Source organism: Gossypium hirsutum, chromosome A06 (assembly GCF_007990345.1).
Source record: "Gossypium hirsutum isolate 1008001.06 chromosome A06, Gossypium_hirsutum_v2.1, whole genome shotgun sequence".
Lineage (NCBI taxonomy): Eukaryota > Viridiplantae > Streptophyta > Magnoliopsida > Malvales > Malvaceae > Gossypium > Gossypium hirsutum.
Genome location: NC_053429.1, coordinates 42697829 through 42715695, shown reverse-complemented (window position 1 = coordinate 42715695; position 17867 = coordinate 42697829). Strand labels below are relative to the sequence as shown.

Below are 17867 nucleotides of genomic sequence, written 5' to 3'. Positions count from 1 at the left end.
TCTATGAACAAAATTTCATTTCTACCATACATATCTAATTTTCAACATATTTGTCCATGACCCAAAGTTCATACCTTGATAACTTTTCAAATTAATCCCCTAGATAGAGAGATTAGACTATCCCGGTTTCAAAAATATAAAAATCATTAAAAACGGGACTTGATTTCATACCTTTTCAAGCTTGGTAAGTTGCCTACATCTCTCCTAGGGTTTCCATGGAAATTTTGGGGAAGATGATATGAAATTAGATGATTATTTCTTTTTATTTAACTACTATCTTTTAATTTTAGTGATTTTCAATTTAGTCCCTTGCCTTTTTTAATTTTTACATGGATGAGTCATTAAAACATCTACTAACTACTCTTCAATGGTCTAATTACCATATAAGGAGCTTAAGTTTTGAATTTCATAACTATTTGATACATATAGCTACTAGAATCCAACTTTCGCATTTTATGCGATTTAGTCCTTCTCCTAATTAAGCATTTAATCGATAAAATTTTCGTGTCAAAATTTTCACACGACATGTCTATTATAATACTGACCTTATAACGAAATAAAAATAAACCTTATTTTTGGGTCAGATTTGTGGTCCCGAAACCACTGTTCTGATTTCACTAAAAAATGGGTTGTTACATAAACTTAATAAGTTCGTATGATAGAGAATTTAACTTACAATTTTAATCACATTTAAGGTAAGTAAACCAAAGCATATCTCAACTTAATTTGGCCAAAAGCCTAACACATATTCATCAACCATGTTAGCCATGTGATTCATATAAAAACCAAGAATCATGTATGAGTTCAACAACTATTCAAACTCCATATACATATAACATCTATACCATGTATCCATATATCATATACAAACCATTTCCATGTAATTCATGTAAATACATGTACTAGTTCATATCGAACGCATATAATATCGTAACAGAACTATCCTCGTTGAACCATTTAGAATATCGTTGGATACGTGGGTAGTACACACAAGGTGTACTGAACTATAATCTGTCAATTCATGTACATGTTTGCTCATACGAGCTGTAAACGGTAAGATCCTCCGAGCTGAATAACGGTTAGCTCTTCCGAGCTGAATAACGATAAGCTTATACAAGCTGAGTATCGATAAGCTCATAAGAACTGAAATCGGTAACCCTAATGACATGTCATTCGTATCCTACGAATTTCTATGGTTCAAACGGGGCTCCGTAATCATCGTACATTGTTGGATATGCAATCGGTATTCATATATGATGATAATAAAAATAACATACATCTAATTCAATCGAAGCATATAATTACACAATTTAATTACATGAACTTACCTCAACGAGTGTACATAGATACGGAGGTGAATAATCCGATATTTTCTCTTTGCCTCGATCTAACTCCGTATGAGGTCTAATCTGATCCATATGAATGAATTTAACTCAATTCAATATAATTCATATTCAATTTAGTCCAACACGCATTTTTAGCAAAATTACCATTTTACCTTTATACTTTTAATTCTTTGCAATTTAGTCCTTAAGCTCTGAAAATGTAATTCATTCAATTTTATCCTTACCCTAGCCTAGCCAAACTATATACATGCTTATAGCAGCCCACATATTTCACAAATTCACAATTTTACCACACAATTTATCACAATTTCCAATTTAATCCTATTTGACAATTTTACTAAAAATTCATTTACAAAAGTGGTTTATCTAAAAACAACCATTCATTTTATTTCATTGCACTTCAAAACTCAAGCATGATCATCAATGAAAAAAACCCTAATACTTAAACAGTTTCACAAATTAGTCTCTAGGCTAGCTAGATTAAGTTGCAACGATCCCGGAAACTTAAAAATCATTAAAAACGGGACAACAATCACTTACCAAATTGCACACACAAGCTTGGCTGAATGTGAAGGATGAAAAATTGCTTCTTTTTACTTAACAATCGGCTGAGGAAGATGATACCAAATGATATTTTAATTTGGTTTTAATGATTATAACCTTAATTACATAATTACCTATTTAACCTATTAAAACATTAATAATTACACTTATACCAAGCCATGTGTATCCACTATCACTATTATTAGGTCAATTTCCATTTAAGGACCTCCATTTTAAATTTATATAGCTTTTTAATACCTTTAGCTCTTAGAACACAACTTTTGCACTTTACGCGATTTAGTCCTTTTAATCAAATTAAAAATGTAAACGGTAAAATTTCTTAACGAAATTTTTATATGGTATTTCTATCATAATGTAGGCAATAAAATAATAATAAAATAAATTTTTTGACTTTATATTTGTGGTCCTAAAACCACTGTTCTGATTTCACTAAAAACGGGCTGTTAGACCCACTTAACCACTTAGCAAAGTTTCCACCAAAACTATCATTCAAGATTGACCAAAAACAAATCACCTATATACATTCCTTAAAACTGAGTATTAAACGATTAGAAGGTTACTAAATCAACAACATGATAGTGTAAGCTTCTTTATGATCTATTTGACATTTTCCGCAAGTTAACAATGTACAAGGAAAAGAGAATAAATGGAGTAAAGCATTAAAATTCTTAGTAAGTTCACAGTTATCAAAATAACAACTTACCTTATTTTATGAATTTCTACAACAAGTTACTTAACTTGACGATTTTGCCTAAATTCGGCAACCCTATAACAACAAGGTGAGTTCATTCCGTAACCAATTCATAAAATAATCTAAATGTTTAGGATTTAAAATAACTTTAATACCAATTGCATGGAAAACAACAACTCAATACCATTGACATTATTCCCATAAACATTTCAATTCACAAATACAACTAAAAGTCTCAATAGTACTTATGTATCAATGTATACAAGCTTCAATTAATCAATCTAAAGATTATATCGTCTCATTTCATTTTGTTATCAGTAGAACATCCAATTTCAATGTGGTAGCAGTCATTATTCCATTTTATTGTTTGAATTCTGCATCAAATTCATAGATTTATCACATTTTCATATTGGCCCTCTAACTCGTAATCTGATATGTATGAGCATTCAATACTATTGATATTTATCTATATTGTTCATCAACTTTGTATTATCATATCACAATTATCAATCTGGTTTATATCTCGCAAATCAAACATCACATTACTTTCCATTTCATATTTATTTGCAATCTCAATTATCAAATAACACTTTTCATTTCCAATTTTCAATCTCATGATTTTGAGAACTCTATCATCATCGTTTCAATTATACTTATCTCAGTTTTACCATTTATTCTCCCTATTAACTCGACTCAGATTCAAATACACGGATCCAACTAACACACCAGATTGACACCTAGTGCATCAATAGATAAATCCAAAGTAAATAGTTTGCGCCTATCACTCATTAATAAATTTGACACCCAATGTCTCATATGTATAACTGAAGTAGTTTGGCATCCAGTGCCTCATCGACTTGTAATCGAAGTAACCTTGAATTCTTCCTATCCTATGGCATGCCAACTATATTCAAGTCTGCCTGAACAGTTAATAGGGAAACCATTTTTAATTTCCATTATAAGTCAGTTTCTCAATTCAATTATATATGTGCAATAGTAATTCGTCAATACATATCAATATACCAACATAATTATATTTAAATTAAATTGATTAAATTTACTTTTTACTATAGAATTCCGAATAAATATAAATCATTTTATTTTTAAGGTATAATGACTTTTTTTACCCTCTAACTTTACAAAAAAAAAAGTCATGTATCTTAACGTTGACGCCATAGCATACATGTGGATTGTTACATGGATGACATGCCAGTATTTAATTACTTTTTTAAAAAATTTAAAATTTTAAAAAAATATTTTTGAAAATTAAAAAGTTATTAAAATTATTAAAAAAGTAAAAAAAATTATAAAATTATTTTTTAATGTGTCTAAAGTTTCAAAGAATAATTAAATGCTGATATGTCATACACACGACAATCCACATATATGCCAAAGTTAACAAACATTAATTTTTCCATCTAATTTTAGGTGATTTGACAAAGAAAAAAGCAAATTTAAGTGTTAAAAGAGATGAAAACTTAAATGATTGACTAAAATAAATTTTTTTTTAAAGTTAGAAGGTCAAAAATCATTTTATTTTACTTTAATTCTTCATTGATTTGCCTCTAATAAATTAAATACATTTACTAATAATAATTATGTTATTGCATTGATATATTGATATTAAATATATGTTTTATATTTTTAATTTTATCAAATTTTATTTAATTAATAAATTTCTATTGTATTTAAAACAAATTATTTTTTAAGATTTATTTTATTTAATTAAAAATGTTTTCAAATATTTAATTATTTAAAAAAATATTATAGTAATTAAAAATCCATGGCTCGCAGGGGACAAAAACTATTTACATTGATAGAAAAGTAAAGATGAATCAAAAGAGAGACTAAAAAGAAAAGGAGCTGTATATCACATTAGAAAATCGGATAAACTAAGGGTATGTATAACATTATTCCAATAAAAACTTGTAGGGTTTAAATTGATCCGACCGGAAATAGGATTAGGTTCTGTATTCTGATGTGCAGAGAGAGAAAGAGAGAGTCAAAATCGAGAAATAAGAAGAAATTAGATGTTTACTTTATTACAAGAAAAATGATGAGTGAGGGAAGATCACAATGATGATAGGAGGAAGATCATCGTCGTCTTCATCAACAGCGACAGCAGCAGGTGGAACTTGGGTTTCAACAACCTCGGTGTCGGCTTCAGGGAGGAGGATACAAAGGGAGATGTCTGAGCTCAACGCCGACCCTCCTCCTCATTGCTCTGCTGCCCCCAAGGGTGACAATCTCTTCCATTGGGTCGCCACCATCATTGGTCCTCCTGGTTTATAACTCTTCTTCTCTCTCTGTCTGTTTTTTTTTTAAAACTTATTTTCCCTTCCTCACAAATGGGTATTTTTAAACATCTCTTGTATTTTCCTTCTTTCCTAGATTTTACCGTTACTGAGAAATGGGTGCTTGTTAAATCTCTTGGTTTTACGCTCACTTGCACAATGCTTGCTTTTCTAGAAGTTGGGTTTTGTTGAATTTACATGTTTTCTTGTCAATGATGTAATTGTTTTTCTTTTTTGGCTTTTGAGATATTCGTTCAAGAGTGGTTGTTCAATTTTGCTTCCTGGCATTTATTTGATTACTTTTTAGATATGGTTGTTTCCAAAATCGTTTTTCTATCACTCCCTTAACGGTCTTCTTCTGAATGATTTGGGTGCTTTTAGAGAATAGTCGTTACAGTTTCTTGTTTTCATGCGTGATCTTGCTGTTCTGTGATAATTTCCTTCGGGTTTGAATGTTAGCTTAAGCTTACTTGCTTAGCTCTTGTTTCATGATCGATTGTACTGAATGTGGGTGTTTATTAATTTGATGCTTCTTTTGGTAAGAAATTAAAGGTGAAAGGATGAAAACCTGCAGGCATAATTAGTTGAATTTTGCACAAATTACAGATTCATTTTGAAGAAACAAACAATTGAAACGTATTGTGAATGTGCTTTCAGTAACAGGTGCATGTTATTATTGATTTTCTTGTTTAATTTAACTGAATGCTTGAACAAATTTGGTTTTAATTCTATTTTCCAAAATTGTCATCTTTTATTTTTCTTGTTGTCCAGGGAAAAGATTAACTCAGCTATATTGATAAGCTCCCTGTTGTTCATTTTTCTAGGAACACCATACCAAGGTGGCATATTTTTCCTTGACATAACATTTCCAAGTGATTATCCCTTTCAACCTCCCAAGGTATGCTCATTACTCATGTTGTCGAAGATCGTTAAACAATATCTCTTTGTTGTCTTACATCACAGTTTAAATCTTGTAACCATAATATATAGGTCCATAATCTCTTAAACCCAGCTTGAATTTTTAATTGTGTTAAGAGGGAGAGAGGCTGGGGTACTTGTATGACAGTGGGAGGTCCTTAATGTTTTTGGCTAGCTGAAAAATACATAATTATAGTAATATGTATTTTAACCACCAACATGCATGGCATTCTGTTTCTGTATAGACTTCAAATATTTGGGGGTTTAGTATGTGCCAATAAAAGAATTAGGCTAGACAAATATTTTCACTTCCTGCCTGCGTACCTGGATCCGCACTAACTTTTCTTTGACAATGTTAATTAGTGCTGCACTTTCCTTTCCCAAGTGTAAGTGCTAAAAGATCTTCGAATTAAATTGGGCAACATGGTCCAAGAGTTCCCCCTACCACCTTTGCTTTCATGCATTGTTAGATGCTTGATATGTGCTGGTTTAGGGAAGTATGTATTGCCAGCCCGCCAGCTCCGAATTTGTAGTACCATTCAGAATATATAAACCTTGTGTCTTGCTGTGATGTAGATTGATACTAGATTGTGTTGCAAATATAGAGAGTTTTAGTTGGAACTCAAGGTTCAGACATATACAAGGTTCTTTTTATATGTGAGAACTCTATGTAGTCTTACTCGACATGTGTAAGACTTCCATTTTTTTCCTTATTCCTTTTGATTACATGTATCATTTTGTAGGTAATATTCAAAACCCGCATATATCACTGCAACATTGATGCTGCTGGCAATCTTAGTTTGGACATCTTAAAGGACAGCTGGAGCCCAGCCCTAACGATCTCAAAGGTTCTAACTGCAATCATATCAATTTTCTCAAACCCTGACCCTTGTAAGTTCCCCAATTCGTCTTGAATTCTCTTATCATTTCTTAACAGGTAGGCAGGTAGGTTTGGAGGCAATTTGTCGAGTTAAAGGAGTATATCCTAGTAGTTACTGTGAGGAATAAAAAAGTTGGTGCAATTGTCGCACAAGGAACAACAAACAATATCTAATTTGTGCTTGACGCTTCTCAATATGTTTCCTTTAAGCTCTCGAAAACAAAACTGATGTTGCATTGCTGCAACTGGTTCAAATATTATGATTTTGTTAGTGTAAAGTATGCCGTATGTCATATGCCGTTATCATGCTGAAGATATGGCTCTTCTTTTTAATGACAGATAGTCCTCTCACTTCTGGTGTTGCTCGCTTGTACTTAGCTGATAAAGCTAAACACGATGAAATAGCTTCAGAGTGGACGCTGCGGTTTGCTAAATAATCCTTCAATAATGCTTTAGAGAGCTCTATAAGCAACAAACAAAGTTTGAACTGAACCACATGCTGCTTTCATCATAAATATAAGGGTCACCAATTAAACTTGATTCGGAGGTCGTTGGTATTCAAGGTGTTTTGATGTTGATATAAAAACCAGCCAACTGCTCTGCAAGTGAACTACAATAATGAACTGTTTCTAGTTGTAGACCCCAATTTGCAGCAAAAAATGAGGCAATGGTGGATCATTGAGGGGAAATGTAGTTCAATGGGACTTATATATTAGGATTTATTTGTTCTTTCTAGTGGTTTATGGAGAATAACTAGGATGTTTCCATGCTTTTAGAAAATGATATGGTACTTGCTATTTTGTCAATAAAACCGTATGGTTGCAGTTTAGAACCAACTATATTCAGATTTGCAAGAATTGAAATATGTAGCTATAATGCAGCAGCTGTTCTGCAAGTGAACTACAATAATGAACTGTTTTTAGTTTTAGACCCAACTTTGCAGCAAAAATGAGGCAATTGGGGGTCATTGAGGGGAAATGTAGTTCAAGGGGGCTTATATATTAGGACTTGTTTGATCTTTCTAGTGGTTTATGGAGTAGAATAACCAGGATTTATCCATGATTTTAGAAAATGATATAGTACTTTCTATTTTGTCAATAGAACCGTATGGTTGCAGTTTAGAACCAACTATATTCTGATCTGCAAGAACTGAAATATGTAGCTCTGCACTGTCTACAATCATGCTCCTGTTCATATCATGTGAACGACGCAGCGTATGTTGCCAATTCATGTTAAACAAACAACAAATGAAAGCAATTTTGAACAAAAACATGCCTCTTTGGTTGTTAGCATGATGCTATTGAGGTGATAATTAATGGCGGCAATTGTTGATCAATCGCACCAAAAGTTCAAGTTTTTTTCAGATTTCCTTCTTGCCCATCAACAATTGACTATTTAAATCTAATTTTTCTTTGGTGAAATATAAGGGGATTAATCTTTTTTTAATTTTTATTAGAGGTTAGAAAGTAGGAAAGTTTTGAAAAGTAACAAGTGGCCCAATATAACGAAAGTGTATAGGGATATCATCTTCCTCTCTGTTGTGAGTGGAAAGGTTTGAGGAATTCACTAAGGAACAAAGGATGGACGTTGGAAGGGCCTAAAGGTCTTTCGGTGGCTTCAGGATTCTCTACCTCCTTTTGGATGAACGATCAGTGTTGGAAGAGCTTGAAGGTCCAACTATTATGGCTTCCAAACTCCTCAAGGATAAAGGATCTTGGAAGGGTCTATAGGGGCCAACTTACATGGTTTTCGGATTCTTAAAATTCATTGGGGATGAGGGATTAAAAGGCCAACTTTTGTAGTATAGGACTCCTCAAACTCCTTTAAGACAAGGGATCTTGGAAAGGCTTCAAAAGACCAATTTTTGTGGTTTCGAGACTCCTTAAACTCTTTGGAGATTAGAGATCTTGAAAGGGTTTTCAATGACCACCTTCTTAGGTTTGAAGACTTTTTAGGGATGAAGACTTGAAGGACCAACTTCTGTGATTAGAAGAATTAATGGGGTTAAAGGCTCAAAGGACCAACTTTCATGGTCTCGAGACTTTCTAAGGATTAAGTTTGATGAATCGACTTTTGTGGTTTATATATTTTTGGGGATGGAGGCTTCAAAGACAAACTTTCATGGTCTTGACACTTCTTAAACTCTTTGGGGATCTATTGTTAGAAAATATTAGTTAAGAAACAATGTTTTTAGCACATCGAAAGTTTATATTTTTTAAAAAACTGAGTTTTGTGATATTTATAGTATTAAACCCTAAATCGAATTATTGCATGTACTTTGAACAATACAGTTTAGGTCGTTTCTTGGCTTTCTACCAAACAATTTTCCCCACTATCCTTGAATCTCGTTTTGCATTGAGTATGAGCTCAAACTATATGACTGAACATATAAAATGAAAATTAGATTAACTTTTAGTGGGAAAATTAATCTCTTTATGAGAAACCGAAAAACTTTTGAGTTTTTTTAGAAAATAGAAGTTATTCTGTAAATAAATTGTCATTATTTTCTGATAGAGTAATGAACCTCAACTAGTATGTTTTTAGGTCATCCCATAGTTCCTAGTTATAGGAATAAGATACAAGAGTTTTACTTGAACAAGTTGTAATTAAATAATATTTTAATAGAAAAATATACTTTTCTTGTTAGAAAACCCTAAATGCGGCGACAACCCTTATTGGGACTATGGTTTGTCGCTTGTCATGTATTAGGATGGGCTCTCGGGCCCATCTCATGTATTGGACACAATTATATGTGTTATCTGGATTTTTAACCAACAAATAATTTAACCAACCAAATATTTTTTTTTATTTCCCAAAATATAAATGGACTTCTTTCATTACTTCTATCGCCACATTGATCCTATCTTTGTTTCGTAATGAGAGTTCCTTATCCCAAAGGCTTATAATTTCCTTGAAGTATTGTAAAAGAAACACAAACATGATTAGTGACTCTAGAATCAATGAATTAATGGTCTGTAGAGTCTTTCACTAAATAAATTTCAATAACAGATAGTTTCATACCTTTACCCTTAGATGATTAGTAATCATTCTACTCTTTATAATTAATCTTGAAGTGCCATTTGTTTCCCTAGAAGAAACATTTAGACATAGACAAATCTTTAGGCTTTCTAGGCTTATTTCTTAGCATTTTTACTCTTCCTTAGCTTGCTTTCCTTTCTTTCTAGAGGGAGGAACAATTACTAAGTTCTTTACTGCTTTTTGGGCTTGTTCTCCTGATTGGAGTTCCTTTATGAGTTATGTAAGATTTAACTGTTTGTTTTCTAATTTATATGTGACTCAAAAGTCGATGAAGTCCCTAAATAAACTTTTGAACACTACTTCAATTTGAATGTTCATGTCTAGTCTAACCTTATTTGTTTGACATGGTGCCCTAAGTGCAGTATTTTCGTCTATGTACACTTGTAATTTGTTTTGAACAGATTGGTTAATAAAATTATTCATGATTACATTAATACCCTTTGTCTATTACCCTCACGTGGTTTTTGCATGTAAAGAAAAATAAAAGCAAATATTAGCTCACTAGTTACCTACTGTTTAACTAATACTAACCATTATTACGTGGTCGGATCATAATATGAAAAGACAACTTATATTAATACACGAATCTAAACATATCTTTAGTCTAATTGAAAATGAAAAAACTGATTGAAAAATTAATATGTCGTTTATTAAGTCCAATTGCAGAGATGCTTTATCTTAGGCATCGAAACGGATGACTCACAAAAGATGGAAACATAGATGTGACTGACTGGATTGATAATAAATCGGACTGGACCCAACTAGAATAGATCCAAAATTCGTTTATTGATTTGATCACTTGTGATGTTAAAAGTGTGATATACCTTAATCTTGAGTGGATGACGGACTATGTATGCGTGATTCGTATACTTTGATTTAAGTAAAAACTTAAGTTTAAATAGATGGAATCGAAAGCTAGTGTGTTGGGTATATGATAACTTTTGAAAAGAGTTATATTTCATGCCTTTAGACCTAGCTAATTGCTTGTACTTGGGTACACTTAATGGCATTTTAGGACATTTTATTAGTATTTTTATTATTTGCATTAGGAGCTTGGACTATGTTTACATGCTGGATACTTTAAATTGCATGTGGAAGGGTTATATTTGGTGGTTTGGCAGGTGTAGGATATGCAAGAAGAAATAAAAGAGAGAAGGTTTGCTGAGGCAACAGGTTGGATAGTTTGCCATCTTGTATGCCATAGCAATTCAAGAAAACGACAGAGTCAACATTCAACACATACCAGTTTTAGCCCAACTTTACTTGTACCAGAAAAATCTGCCTAAAAAAGATGAGAAGATATCAAGGGCTGTTGGAGCTATTCTAGGAAGAAAAAGCCTATAAAAAGTCGAAGGAGAAAGCCCTAAGTGTGAAGATCCAGAGGCAACAATTGAGGGTAGTGGCTGAGTAGAGACGAAAAGGGGAGACCAGAGGTAGTCTCTTTCAGCCATCACAAGACGATGTGCTGTTGGATTGAAGATTGATTTGGTGATAGTTACCTTCCTAAGTTCTTCATTTATTTCTTATTCTGTTCACTGTGAATTAATTTGATCAAAACGATGTTAGGTGTTATTTCAAACATGAATTTTAATCGTCGACCCATGAGCTAAATCTCATAGGGTTGGGATTACATGATGGAAACTTTTATTTTCTCTAATATTTGAATCATAAATTTGACTTAATTTATTGTTTCATTCAATTGTTGTATTTCCTAAGTGTATGCGTATATTATATAGACATAGAGGAATGTGAAATATGCCCATAAATTGAATCTAATTCTGAAAAGGTTGGATTAGTTGGACCGTAATTGAATGATATGAGCAAGTACTTGATAGATACTTGTAGTAGACTCTAAACATAGAGCAACGATCATATGGAATGAAGACAGAACAGTGCAGGGTACCGTGACAAGGCCTATAGACACAGGCCAAGTAACTTAAGACCTTGCTCTCGAAAGAAGTAGGTCACTTTAGGTCTCTTGTAACACCCATAACTTGTCCCATCGCCAGAATAGGGTTACGAAGTATTACCGTATAAAACGAAACATTTTATATCCAATAGCAATTAATTTTCAAATTAATTTAATAAATTCGTAAGAAATTCAAAAATGGAATGATCATGCATTTACGGGCCTTAAATCAAGCCCACGTGGCCTAAAAATAGCTTTTGAGCAATTAGGGACCAAATCAAAACAAATTAGAACAATTCCAGAAAAACCTGAAAAATTTCACCTACAAGGGTCGCACGGTTATGTACCTAGGTCGTGTGAATCTTGTACCTAACACGCTCAGGACATACGCCCATGTGGGCTGCCCGCGTGTGTCACATGGTCTTGTGATAGCTCGTGTCCCAAGTCATGTGTATGTCCAAAAATGATCAAGATCATGTTATTTCCTCACCCAATTACATAGGTACCTAAACCAATTCTACATAGGTACCTAAACCAATTCATAATGCATGTTAACAAGTCTATAAACACACCTTTAAACAACCAAAATATGCCATTTTCAATTACTTAACATCATACCAAGTATCATATATTAAAACACATTATAGAGCACATGATACTCATTATCAAAATAATAATCTATAAGCCATAATATACATTAAACTAACCCATTTCTAACACACCATACCAACTTAATATGACACCTATCATTTCATAGCCGTATTTAAATGTACGTAAAGTTTAACAACCATAATACAAAGACTACCACTCTATCATCAAGTACCAAACATCACACATAGCCCATGAAATATAGCATAATAACCATTTGCACTATTACATACCATATAAGCCAGATGTTTGCAAAATCTACCAAAAGAGTCCTCGAAATAGTGTGATTCTGTGAGTTGATCCGATCTCCCGATCACAAAATGTAATCTACTAAACAAAAGACAAGACACAAATAAGCTTACTTGAAGCTTAGTAAGTTCGCTAAATTAACAATAAATATTGCCAAATGAACACAACAAATCAAGTTAAAGTTTTTAAAATAAAATTCCTGTCGAACACAGCTCACAACAGGTGAGTATTACATAGTGCATTAATTCACATCACATTCTCAATTGTTGCATTAATAAGATCTAATCTTAGGTAGTCAGAGGGTATCACTCATTCGAGTTTAATTTCAGAGTTTTGACTGGCTCACGATGCTGCTCATACAAGCTGCAAAGAATCCGCAACAGATGTAGGATCTCAAGCCATTGTTTCAATTTGTATCACTGGTACATAGTACCTACTAAATAATCACTGGCTCATGATGCTGCTTACACAAGCTATAGAGAATCCATAACACATGCGGGATCTCAGCCATCGCTACGGTCTGTATCACCGACTCAAGTCTTGATAGTTAATATTCATACTCATTTATCATGCAATCTCCAATCATTCTAAAGTCAAGTATAACATTGAATATAATCATAACATGAAATAAAAATGTATGTAATATAGAAATAACGACACGAACTTATAAGACTAATTGCAGTAACGGCTCAAGTACAAGGACTACTCTGAAACTTTTTCTTTTCCGCTATTGTCAACACGTTCTTGATCTAAAATAATAATTCCATTCAATTAACTAAATTAACATAAAAAATTAAATCATTTTATGAAATTAAACCCCTTGTTGGCATTTTACAAAATTTCCTAAACTTTTCACTTTCGTTTAATTTAGTACCTAAGCCTCAAATCAAGCAAATTACCTTTTTTATTAAATCCAAGTTCAACCAAATATTTAATGACCTCAATACAGCCCATTTTTGCAATTATTTCTTATCAAGTCCTTGTAATTTTATCATTTTAACAATATAATCCTTAAACCTTAAAATCATCAAAAACTACTTTACAAAATAGTCCTATCTAACAACCATAATCAATAATCTTCCATAAAATTTAAAGAATGACTCAAACTTAACAATGACACAACTCAAAACATTAAAAAATTTCACAAATTAGTCCCCGTGTTAGTTAGAATAAGCTAATATGAGCTCAAAAATATAAAAATTACTAAAAACGGACTAAGTTTCACTTACCAATTTAAGCTTTGAAATTTCAAGCATGAAAAACCCTAGTTTTGGCTTTGTTGTCATGAAGAAGATTAATAGAAAAGAAAACAAATATCATCTTAATTTAGCTTTAATTTAATATATACCTAGGTGTTTTTTGTAAATATTTAAACTTTCTTAATTAAATCTTAGTTAATCAATATTAAGCCTAATTAAACTATCCACATATGCATATCATCATTTAAATCCACTAACTTAACTCTGATGGGTTAAATTATTCATTTAGCCACTTTAAATTAAATAACTCACCTTTTGCAACTTTTATGATTCAATCCTTAATAAACTATCTAAATGAAAAAAAATTTAACTTAAATTTAATACAACCTAAAGATCTCGTAAATATTAAATAAATAATATTTATGGATCATCATGTTGGAATTGTGGTCCTGAAACTACTGTTTTCGACACTACTGAAAATCGGGCTATTTCATCTCTTCTGAGCAGTAGATTAAGCACGATTTTGCTGAGGCATTATTGAAAATAAGGGCAAATTCTTAGTAATCCTAACCTTCCAATTAACACCGTAGACCTTTAATTCGTTGCCATAACATCTTTTCCTTAACATTCTTAGTTATTTATTTATTCACTTGTAATTTATTCACGTAATTATTCTCGTAATTGTTGTTGTATTTTTACTCTTGCTTTACCTTAGAATTTTTAAGTATTAGTTAGTTTATATTTCACACTCATCTTTATTCTTTTAGTTTACCACTATGTACTTAACTCGGCTTTGCCATAACATTAATCATCATCATAACTTGACCATTTCTACACCTAATCCAATCCCTGTAGAGACGATTTCACTTATCACTTTATTACTTGAATCAATATTTATACTTGCAAAATTTGCATATCATATTCACATGCGACAAGTTTTTTGTGTCATTGTCGGGGATCGCAATTTTGTGTAATTTGGTTGTGTTATTTTACTTAGTTTCATTAGTTTTTAACTTAGTTTACTTTAATTTCCACAAGTTTTCCACCAGTGCATGAAAAGAGGCAATCCTAGTAACAAATTATATCCTTTTGACTTAGGGATCAAAACTTTACAAAAAAGGCGAAAAGAACTATGAAAAATAGGTAGGAACGGGAATGATCCTGGTCTCAATGATAATCCTAATGGTCAAGATGCTAATCCTCCTGTTCATAGGGTGATACCTAGTATTAATGATAATTTGAATGGTCAGGATGCTAATCTACATATTCTTGGGGTGATAGGTGACCGAGATGGACCAATCAGAGATCATGTTGTGCCAATTTTGGATTACCTGAATTCAGGGATAGTCAGACCACAAATACAGGCTTAGCAATTTGAGTTAAAACTGGTAATGTTTTAGATGTTACAAATAGCAGCATAGTTTGGTAGACTGCCCGCCGAAGATCCAAGACTACATTTATGACTTTTTCTAGAGGTTTGTGACTTGTTTAGGGAACAAGGTGTTCCTGAAGACGCACTGCGGCTTAAATTGTTTCCATATTCTTTAAGAGATCGTGCAAGAGCATGACTGAATGCTTTGCCATCGGGAACGGTGGCATTATGAAATGATCTTTCCTATAGGTTTTTGCTATGGTATAATCCCCCAAATATGAATGCTAATATTAGAAATGACATCACATATTTTTGGAAATTGGAGGATGAAACACTATATGAAGCTTAGGAAAAATTTAAATATTTAATTCGAAAATGTTTGATGCACGGGTTTCAACACTAGACTTAGATGGAGATATTCTATAATGGGCTGAATGCGCATATGAGGATGGTAGTTGATGCTTTGACTAATGATACTTTGCTCGACAAATCTTATTATGAAACATATAAGATTTTGGAGAAGATTGCCAACAATGATTATCAATATCCTACCACAAGAGTTGGGATGGGCAAAAGAGTTGCTAGTACTATGGAGCTGGATGCAGACAATTCATTGAAAACCCAAGTGTCTTTTTTGGTTAATATGATTAAAACAATAAAAAGGCGTATTGTAGTCTAGGAGATAAAATCAGCCGAGCTATCATGTGTTTATTGTGGTGAAGACCATGTGTTTGATGAATGCCCATCAAATCTAGCATTTCTATGCTACATGGGTAATTTCAATTAGAGCAATAACCTCTATTTCAACACATATAATCTTAGGTGGAAGCAGTATCTGAACTTTAGTTGGAATAATTAGGGTACGAGGAATTTTAACAATTCGACAAGACAAAATGCCATCAAGGTACCACCTGGTTATAATCAACCTATGCCGAAGGCAAAATGTCCAGTAAGGTTAGCCATCAGTTTCATTATCATCATCAATTGATGTTTTTCTGAAAGAATATATTGCCAAGAATGATGCTGTAATTCAAATTCAGGTTATGTCTCTTCGAGCTCTTGAGAATCAAGTGGGGAAAATAGCAATCGCTTTGAATTCGAGACCACAAGGGGCATTCCCAAGTGATACCGAGAATTCAAGAACACAAAGAAAGGAGTAGTGCAAGGCCATCATTCTCAGAAGCGAAACTCAGTTGAATGACGTTGTTTAAGATGCCACAACAGTAGAGGATAACTCAAATAACATCCATGAGAAGACTCTGGAGTCATCTGAAAAACAAATTGAACCTAAAAAGGGCAAGCAGCAAAATGCTGTGGCAGAATCGGATAATGTTGTCAATAGGAATGCCACGAAAACAAAATATCAACAACCTGAAGGAAGACCACCTTTACCTTTTCCTCAGCAATTTCATAATTCTAAGCAGGATATTTAGTTCAAAAGATTTTTGAGGTTTTGAAACAACTCAACATACCACTGGTTGAAGCTTTGGAGCAAATGCCTAACTACGTAAAATTTATGAAAGATATATTGTCAAAGAAACGTAGATTGGGAGAATTTGAGACTGTCGCTCTCATTGAAGGGTGCACAGTAGTGTTGACAAATATATTACCTCCAAAGTTGAAGGACCCAAGGAGTTTAACTATCCCATGTTCAATTGGAAATCATTATGTTGGTAAGGCGTTATATGATTTAAGAGAAAGTATAAATGAAATGCCTATATATATTTTTAAGAAGCTAAGAATTTGAAAAGAAAAACGGTTATGTTGCAACTAGCTAATCGATCCTACGCATATCCTAAAGGTAAAATTGAAGATGTGCTAGTAAGAGTAGATAAATTTATCTTTCCTGCGAATTTCCTTATTTTAGAATATGAAGTTGTCCAAGATGTGGCAATTATTATTAGAAGACCTTTTCTTGCTTCAGGCAAAACTTTAATTGATGTACAGAAAGGTGATCTGACCATGAGGGTAAATAATTAGTAGGTTACCTTCAATGTGTTTAATGCTTTGAAATGTATTGATGTTAATGATGAATGCCACACCATTGGGTTAATAGAAACAGCAGTGGAGGAGTTCACCATATATAGCCACAACAATTTTGATAGTGATGAAGACGCACTTGAGTAGAGTGATATAGTAAGTTTTGAGGGATTTGGTGAATTTATGGCAGCCAATCAGATAGTGGATAGACCAGGGAAGAAGTTTGAATCCTTGGATTTATCAAATCAACCTTTCAATACTCTTAAACCTTCTATAGGGGAAACTCCTACATTAGAGTTAAAACCTTTGCCGTAGCAGTTGAAGTATGCATATTTGGGCGACAATAGTACTTTTTCGGAAGTAATTTTTGCGAAGCTGATACTCGAGCAAGAAGCAAGGTTGTCAGAAGTTCTTCAGTGATTTAAGAGGGCATTGGGATGGACCCTGGCTAATATAAAGGGAATTAGCCCTGCATTCTGCATGCATAAGATTTTGTTGTAGGGTTGCCCTAGCAATTTCATTGAACAACAGCGAAGACTAAATCTAATCATGAAAGAAATTGTTAAGAAATAGATTATTAAGTGGCTTGATGTTGACATTATTTACCTGATTTCAGACAGTTCATGGGTGAGTCCTGTGCAATGTGTACCTAAGAAAGAAGGTGTTACAGTGGTAAGTAATGACAACAATGAGCTCATACCAACTTTTACTATCACGGGATGGAGAGTATGTATGGATTACCGCAAGCTTAACACGGCAACAAGAAAATTCCATTTTC

The 17867-nt window shown here is 32.9% G+C and overlaps 1 protein-coding gene across 3 annotated transcripts; it reads left to right on the top strand.

Moving 5' to 3' along the window:
* Positions 1-4377: 4377 nt before the first annotated feature.
* Positions 4378-7621, top strand: LOC107962937 (constitutive photomorphogenesis protein 10). Of its 3 annotated transcripts, XM_016899503.2 has the most exons (5): positions 4413-4885; positions 5720-5793; positions 6557-6661; positions 6751-6758; positions 7033-7164. In XM_016899503.2, the coding sequence occupies exons 1-5, from the start codon at positions 4678-4680 to the stop codon at positions 7034-7036; spliced, it is 399 nt and encodes a 132-aa protein (XP_016754992.1). In that variant the 5' UTR covers positions 4413-4677; the 3' UTR covers positions 7037-7164. The 3 variants fall into 3 exon arrangements, with proteins under 3 accessions (XP_016754991.1, XP_016754990.1, XP_016754992.1); XM_016899502.2 differs by lacking the exon at positions 6751-6758 and having other exon boundaries at positions 4378-4885; positions 7033-7621; XM_016899501.2 differs by lacking the exon at positions 6751-6758 and having other exon boundaries at positions 4395-4885; positions 6557-6704; positions 7033-7621.
* Positions 7622-17867: the final 10246 nt, after the last annotated feature.